This window comes from Tursiops truncatus, chromosome 8 (assembly GCF_011762595.2).
Source record: "Tursiops truncatus isolate mTurTru1 chromosome 8, mTurTru1.mat.Y, whole genome shotgun sequence".
Classification (NCBI taxonomy): domain Eukaryota; kingdom Metazoa; phylum Chordata; class Mammalia; order Artiodactyla; family Delphinidae; genus Tursiops; species Tursiops truncatus.
This window is the reverse complement of record NC_047041.1, coordinates 17,352,388-17,361,030: the sequence shown is the minus strand read 5'-3', so window position 1 is coordinate 17,361,030 and position 8,643 is coordinate 17,352,388. Positions and strand designations below refer to the sequence as shown.

General features: G+C 45.0%; 1 protein-coding gene across 3 annotated transcripts in view; it reads right to left on the bottom strand.

The window, feature by feature from the left end:
• Nucleotides 1-426: 426 nt before the first annotated feature.
• Nucleotides 427-8,643, bottom strand: part of CADM1 (cell adhesion molecule 1) — a 335,390-nt gene continuing 327,173 nt past the window's right edge. For all 3 annotated transcript variants that reach the window (XM_073808164.1, XM_019941855.3, XM_019941856.3), the window contains 2 exons: nt 5,440-5,571; nt 427-3,457 (listed from right to left, as the gene is read on the bottom strand). In XM_073808164.1, coding sequence (XP_073664265.1) covers nt 3,339-3,457; nt 5,440-5,571 — 251 coding nt within the window. In that variant the 3' untranslated portion in view covers nt 427-3,338. The remainder of the gene's footprint in view (nt 3,458-5,439; nt 5,572-8,643) is intronic.

Below are 8,643 nucleotides of genomic sequence, written 5' to 3'. Positions count from 1 at the left end.
AATGAAGAAGGATGAATTGTGAAGACACGAAATCCCAAAGGAAGAGACAAGTGGAGCAGGCAACACAGGGGAGTGGGTGTGGGGTGCTGGGTGGAAACAGGGGAGTGAGGGCGGGAGACGCATCCACGGGAGAGGCCGTCCTGGGCTGGCCCGCACTGCAGCCTGCGCACCTGCACAGACGGCTGAGTCCGCGATGCCAGAGCACCTGGCCCACCTGTCCGCTGAGAGGGGAGGAGAGATCAAGGGCAGGAAGGATGAGCAGAGGAGGAGAGAAGGCGGTCCCGAGAAGCCCAGTCGGCAGCACCTCCTAGCATCTACTGCCCCTGCTCCTGGCCCTGCGCGAGGTGCTAAGGAGGAAGCCGGACCGGGGGCCCATCTTCTCCCAGGCCGAGACATCCGTAAGAAGTCCATGATGAGAAAAAAGGATCACTTTGTAACATTAATTTTTTTATTAAGAAGACAGATATTTTATAGTACTTCTTTTTTTTTCTTTTTTTTTGTAAAAATGGTATACATGAACCAATACAAAATGGGAATGGAACATATGGATATGGAGTTTCATACACCGTAACATCGTTCATGTACACCTCAAAACCAGAACTGCCTAAAGGGAAAAGTCAGACGTTGGCGTGACTAAAGAACAAGCTTATTTGGCATCAATTATACATCCTTCATTATTTTATATTCCTTTAAAAAACACAAAAAACAAGTTTGTTCTTTCTTCACTCTAAAAAAAGTGATCAACCTGTACAAAGTAATACTCAACAATACATTTCAAACAGTGCACTGTATACTTAAGAAAAAAATACATAAACCAATATACAACTAAAATCCATAATTTCCTGTTTTTGCTTTGTTTTATTATTATTATTATCTTTTTCCAATGCATGGGGCCTACACTTCGCAATCTACCTGAGACGGAAAACACCAATCAAAACACATGAACCTGAGACATGTCAACATTGTAAGCCATAGAGTCACATCAGGAGCACTGCACTACTGTACACTTTTCAAAACGGAAAGATGGGAGGTCCCCAAAATGAGATGCCAATTCAATGAGCAATGGTAGGGTTTTGTGGGGGGGGTTTTGTTTTTTTTTGTTTGTTTTTTTTTTTTCCTAAAAAGAACAACTGAGAAAAGCCTTTCAATGACATGCTAAATGGTTCTCACCCTTCGATACGATTACACTATGGTCGGAATGGGTGCTAAGGGCTCGGAATAGAGCTGCACATTATAAAATTCACTGAAGAAGGGATGTTTGTTGTGGCTTTTTGTCTTGGTTAAGTGCCTAGGGATAGGAGAGGGGAAAACAAAATGCTGCTCAATATGGATTTTCTTTTACATACCAGTCCGTTCCCAAAAGGCCCCCATGTTGCAATGGTTCTATCAAAGGTTAAAATAAAGACAAGAAAAATAAACACGCTTTCAAACAACAAAGAGTTGACACTTTTTTTCCCCTTAAATAAATCAGCGTAAGTTTTCCACATAATGTAACAATAGTAAAAATGCATCTTGCAAAATCCAAAATTACTCACTGAAAATGTTATATAATATATATTTATATATATATAGATCTATCTGTTTTTTGATGCCATCTTTCCATAGGGACTGTATTCTGGAGTCTGGAGCCTTACCAAAACGTACGGTAAGAGTTTAGTTTTCGTCCTTCGGGACTACTTCTAGATTTCCTAGACATTTCAGTGAAAATCCCCACATTTCTTTAAAAAAAGGTAAATGGTAACTTGACTCCTCTACCTCTTCCCAAGGCTCCCCATCCAAGATATGTTCAAGGTAACTTATTTTAGTAGCTATGCACTATGGCTGCCATCATGCGAGGATCAGTAATTTTTTGGCAGACGGTTCTTAAGGCTGAGGAAAGAGGCCAAGGCTAGTGTATGAAAGGTAAAAAGATAAAAACACTCACATTTGAGTTTTGATTAAGTAACTGAAAAATCCCTACATGCTGTTTTTCCACCTCTGCTCTGACCTTTCGAGAACTGAGATGGACAGCAGACCAGTCTGAGAACAATACTGGCCCTTCTTTTGTATCTCCTGCCTTTGTCAAGCCAAATCTGAAGGAATGAAAGTTTCACACGGATTCGAGTTGGAAATCCCAGCATGACAAATATCTGTAATATACAGTACATGCAGGCCACATCCTACTGCCTTCCTAACTAAGCACAAAGCAAAAAACAAAACGAAACAAAAATAAAACAAAATAAACCCTGTCCCATTCAGTCATTCGCACACGAGACGGACTTGCTTTTTCCTACAAATTAGTGAGAAGTAAGGCCGATTGGGAAAGGTGGATGGAATCATTTGGAACAGAAATAACCAGAGCAGAACTATCTTTCCCCCCTCCCTACTTCCCTTTCTGTGGCAACTCAAATTTGCCCACTTATATAAATGGAACAGACCTCACCTGTCACGTCTGTTTAGGGCACTGAAAAAGGAGGAGCCCTTTCCGCCCCAAACTTTTCTAGACAGCGTGGGGTATCTATACTGAGCCGTCTACAGATACAGAATTAAAGACAGATTCAATCTCATTGTGACACACCTCACTTGCAGATAACCCTGTACAGTAATGTAGTTCCACAGCAAACAGAACAGTTTCTGAATCACAGTCTAAGTTTTCTAGTCTTCACTGCTCTAAGTATTTGAAACATGGGCAGCAGCAAAGAGTTCTCATTGTTTGTTCACCCAAATCTTTACGACAACAGAGAAGAAATGCATTATGGATACACTAAATTCTGAACTATGAAATCTAAACTGTGCTGGTTCTCCTTTTATGAAACTGAATTTTGAACAGAAAGCAGTTACTTCAAAAAATAAACAAAGGAAAGGAAAAACAATAAGAAAATAAGGGGGGGGGAAGATTCTAAGGAATCCCAGCAGGCAAATTCCAAAATGGGAGATTTTGGAAAAAAAAAAAATCCAAAGTTTTTTTGGAAAAATAAATGCGCACAAAGGAGGGAGGAGAGGAAAAAAAAAAAAAAGGAACACAACCAAGAAACGAAAAACAAGGCACAGAATTTTCTGCAATCTATCCAAACTAAATCCAAGTATCCAAGTTTGACTTGGTAGGAAGAAATAAAAATTGAAAAAACAAACAAACAAAAAAAGAGGTGTCAAACAGCAGAGTGTAATTTTCAAAGAACATTTCTTTCTTTCTTTCTTCTTCTTTTTTTTTTACACAGCAAATCCCAAGCCTTCCCAGTCTCACACCTTTCCACCCATTCGTAAAAAACCACACGAATTTCTTGCAAATTCCAATATCACTGTCTCTTTATCATCTAAATAGGGCCAGTTGGACACCTCATTGAAACAAAAAGGCTGATCTAGATGAAGTACTCTTTCTTTTCTTCGGAGTTGTTCTGTCCTCCTTCTGCATTGATTATAGCTGTGTCTGCGTCTGCTGCGTCATCGGCTCCTTTGGCTTCATGAGTGAAGTATGTACCTGAAAGATGAAGGGGTAAAGCACCGTGACTGTCTGATGGCCTCTGTGTAAAGTGGTATAGAGATGGCAACCTGCTTTATGGCCATCATCAGCCGAAGTGGTGTGCAGGCAGCAGAGGGGAAAAAACAATTGGAAGAAGAGAGCGAGGTGGGTGAGACAAATGGGGATCCGGGGGTTCCAAAGGCACCACTCCAACTGAACCGCTGCGATATAATTCAGCAAATGAGACATTAGAGCCGTGATTATGACCAGAGGATGTCAGCAGAAGAAGACGTGAGTGGGAGCTAAAAATGCAGAAAGCTGGAGAGCTGCTGACAGTAAACGCCCAGGACCAATGGCCAGATATGTACACGGACATGGTTAAAGACCAAAGCAAGGAAGAGCAATTAGCCAATAAATGAATTAGGGCCCTGCTGACGTTCTATTGTCATCTCACATCATTTATCTGAACCCTCGTCTCCTGTCTTCAGGAAGCACTGTTGCCTGTCCGTAAGTGAAAATGTGCTTCAACTTGCACAAGGAGGTTTGGTTTTCTTCTGCCTTCCATCACAGAGTGGGGTTCCAGATCAAGAAATAATCTGATATTGTAACAGCTGGAATCAAGGCGTGGGATCTGCCTTAAGGAACAAGTGATTCTCGCTCCTGAAGTCACTCTAGCCCGGACCCAGATTCATGGATTTGCTAATTGGCATAGCCACTTTATAATGACAATAGACAGAACGTTCACGGAGTTGGTGACACTCTTTATCAGCAAGTCCCAATGGTTTACACGGAGAAAGACAAGGGTTGCACCTCAGTATGAAATACAGGTAGAGCTTCCACTGCCCGTCATAATCAAATCACCCTCCTCCCATTGGCTATTGTATTCTCCAAGAGTCTTAAGTAAGAAAGGCCAATCTATTTGTTGTATTTTCAAGTTTTCAAAGTGACAAGTCTGAGAAGGCAGGCGGTCAGATGGTTCCCCCACGTCCCTTTCCGCTATAGAGTATGCCCTCTTCCCTGGGTCCCCTCAGCTTCTGTGCAGACTTTGGCCCTGCTCTCTGGCCAGACTGCCTCCTGGGCGTGGGCGGAGGGTATACAGAGTGCTGGGCCTGTGCAGTACTCATTGAAGGACTCCCAGTACTGAGGGCCCCAAACCGTTTTACGCTCAAGACGGGCACTTCGGATTCTAAAGGTGATTGTCAAACACCTTGGACCTCTGTTGCTGTGCTCAGGGGACCCTCCCCAAGCCCGAGTTCTACAATCAAGCAGACTGCCAGTGCCTGGAGTTTATACTATAGGAAAGGCTCGGGAGCCCACTGCACAGCACTTGAGAAAAATACCCAAGAAAGACAAGGGCCGACAAACAAAGGGAAGGATAAATTATGGAGGGGAGAGAAGAGGCTCAGAGCAGCATGGGGCAGAGAGGAGGAGCCTTCCCGAAGATGATTGCCCATCCAGACGGCACAGCTGATAAGTGACATGATTAATGGCAATTTAAATCAATTGCACTCATAATTTTAAAAATACATATTTATGTGGCTTTTAAGGCACATCAAACCAAGAAAGTATCCTAGCTGCTGTGACCAGCTTACCCAGAGTTGGGGGTCGGAGAGCAGGGCTAGTCTACCTGCATCCCGCAAAGCAGAAGGTTATGCAGCTGTCTATTCCCTGTTTATCATTTAGGGGTTTGATAAACCACACCTCACACACCAGTCCCTCCTAATTTTTACTCTATCCCCAATAATGAACTGTAGAATAACACACCTATAAAGCTGTTCATTTAGAGAAAAACCCAAATCAAGGAGTGCTACTCATCATCTCTCAGAGTCCTAATCAGCCGCTGCTAAGATTTCTGTTTTTTTCTCTCCCAGTTTCAGGAATCAAAGAGGCTGTGTGGCCACAGAAACCGAACTGCCTATCAAGGACAACCTCGCCAAGTCCCCCAAAGGCAGGCGCCGTGGTGATACGAGGCCTCCTGGCTGCCCAAGCGCCTGGCTTACCTTTATGTCTGGCAAAATAGCGCCCCAGGATGATGAGCAAACACAGCATGGCAAACACCACCACGGCCACGACGCCGCCAATCACGGCGTGATCCACTGCCCTGATCGCGCCTTCTTCACCTGCTCGAGAATCTGTTGAAATCAGAAGAGGAATAGGGATGTAGAGGGTATTGTGAGACACCAGTAGCCCTGGCGACACTGCCTCCAGGGTCAGAGGTCACCTTCTTTCTTAATGGAAGAGTCAGAGAGAACAGTCAAGATGGATCAAGTTCCACCGAGGGGACCTGCTCAGCGCTGCATTGACCTGTGCTCCCCTCGAGGCATTTCATTCTAAGCGGCATCGGATGCTAACGCAGGTAAACAAGCTTAGGGAGCAGGGAGAGAAGAAATAGAGTCTGTCCAGTCCTGACCTGGTCTTGGCATTCCCTCTCTCTGTAACCAGCTGCAGGTCCTGTTCAGGAGGCCGACCTAACTATTTAAGGGCGCTCAGAATGGCACCTTCAGGCCGTCACGGGAGCTGTGGAGGGCTGGCTGGAGCATCTTTCTAGAGATGCCCAGGGACTTATTCCCTGCCAGGCATTTGCATGGGAAAAGTAAGGAGCTCAAAAGCCCCAGCTGCCTAGAGATAAAACAAGGATTAGGGAACTAGAGGCAAGTGACATACCTGCTACATTTGGGATGTATGAGGGAGTAAGCCTCAGTCTAAAAACCTATTTCAAAAAAGACAGCAAGGAATAATTGTCCATTGCCACAGATGGCTTTTCTTTTATTTATTTAACACTTCACGATGCAATTAATTCTCCTTTATAAGCATCACTCCCTCGGGATGTCTTCTTTCGACTGGGGAACGACATGTTTGGCTGGGGGACAACTCCAGAGTGAACCCCGAATGAGCTATGGCCATGCAGAATGGATGTATGGCAGTGTGAACAATTTTAATTTAGGAATGTGTCTACCTCACCCCTTGCTGAAATCCTAATGGCACCCGAGATTTACAATGTAGTAAAAAACAATTATTCTCCCGTTGATTAATACATTAACATTTTGGAGTGGAAGCTAAACCATTGTCTTTTTTTTTTTTTATTGAGTCAAGTATGACACCTCCATTAAAATGATTTACTAGCTGCACCTTACAATTTAAGCACAGCAGCAACAGAAACGGTAAAAAACTTTTAACTTTACATGATTTGTGAAGTCATATGTGAAGGATTTACCATTTAAATCTTTCAGTACACGAAGCGCACGGCCTATAAATCTGTCCCCGTAGCAGTTGCTGGACGCCTAAGAGAAATGCATTTCACCAGGAAGACGGAGAGTGCAAATTCGAGTCAATTTTTAAGAAAGATTTATCTCTGTCTCTCTCCAAAGAACAGAGCAAATCTCTGAAGCCTCCACCTCTAATAATATTTGAAGTTTATCGATCAAGTGTACAGATCCGTGACAGCTAAAGGTAATGGTGCTCTTTTGAGCCGAAACCTGATACAACGCTCTCAGCAGGAGGGCACGATTTACACTTTCTATCGATATTTCCAATTCTACTCTGAGGTTAAGCACTGAAGGATGTGGGGAAATAACTCGTGACTGAGGGTTCCATGAAAAGTGCTTTAATTAAGAGTTTAAATTAAAAAATGAAGTATTTAAAGTATTTCATTAAGTTACCTTTGAAAGGACGACAAAAAAAAAAAAATCCCCAATCCAAACCCAAACAGAAGTGCCAAATCAGAGGCAGCAGCGGGTCGCCCAGGACAACAGGGTGAAGGGAGTTTAATTGGAGAAGGGAGATGGGTTGGAGGCGGAGCGCACTGCAGCCAATTAGCCCACCCCGTGATGTGTGGGCCCCTCCAGCCACGTGTCTAACAAGCTCCGCTTGAAATGTGGCAGAGTGGAATCTCCCTCCGCAGCCCAACGCGCTGCCTACTGCAGAGGCAACAGCCTCTGTGTCTTGAAAGTCATTTCAACGAGGCAGAACTCTGCTACGGAAACTTTTTTTTTTTCTTTTAAGACAACAGAGCTTGTTGAAGGGGAGCGTGCCCTGGAGGGCGCCCCTGGACACGGGGTATCTGCTGGAGGACGGTGCTTTACATGCTGGAGACCCTCACCCCAACTGCACACGTTCAAAATTGCTCAGTGGGAGACCAAAGTCATGGAAAAGCCAGAAAGTTGTGCTTTCCTTAGGGAGCTGTCAAAATAGGGGACCTTGTGGGAATGAGAATTAGCTCATCTCCAATGGCCATGAGCTTCAGACCTACTGAGAGATAAGGCTCTTTCAACTAAGGCTCTTTCAACTAACTCCCTGTGTCTTAGAATTGGGTGATGCCAGCTCCTGAGCAGCGGGGAAAGTTAGGTACAAGAGGCGAGAGGTGAAGAGAGGTCCCGTCCCAGGCAGATGGAGGGGAGGGAAGCTGCCCCAGCACAGGCTTAACCCACCGGGGGAAGCACTCCCCTGTCCTCTGTTACAGGACTGACTTCTCCATGCCTAGGCACAGGAACATTCTAGAAGCCTAGGAAAAGAGAGCCAGAGAGAGAACAGGGGCGAGGGAGGGAGAGAGGGAGGAGAGATGAGGAAGGAGGGGGAAGCTCTGTGATAAAGAAGAACCAACCAACCAACCTCACAGGATACGGATCTGTGGGATTAATTTTTCCAGCCAAAACCATTCTTTTGACCTTTGCTCCCCATGAACCTCAGAGCTGAAGAGGCTCAGTGCGGCTCTTTCCTCCCTGCCCTGTGCCCACATTAAATACCTGGGTTCTAGTTATCTTCCCTACCCTCAAGGACATACATATTTTACAGATACTTATTTATAGGGGTAATCTCTCCAGCTATCTTCTGATATTCACTTTGATCAGAAAGTTTACTACCACCAGTTCATCCCCGAGACATCTTCCCTGCCTTCAGTCACTGCAGACAGACCCAGAAGGTAAGTGATGCTGCATTTACAGGGCACAGTGTGGGTTGCAGCTCTGCCCCGCCTCTTCCCACCCCTGGCCCGCCCCGGGGTTTACTGCAGCGGGCACTGATGCAGTCCTGGCCATCCTCCAGCGCCTGGCATGGCCTGGCGTCCGCTATGAAGAGTGGCGCTGTTTCCAGACTCGCCTCACTCCTTTTTGTGTGTCCACGTGTGGGTTGGGTGGGGAGTTTTTACAGTGCCGTTGATTGGGCCAAGGTGGTGAGGGGTATAGTTGGAGGCTGGTTACCTACCCCTA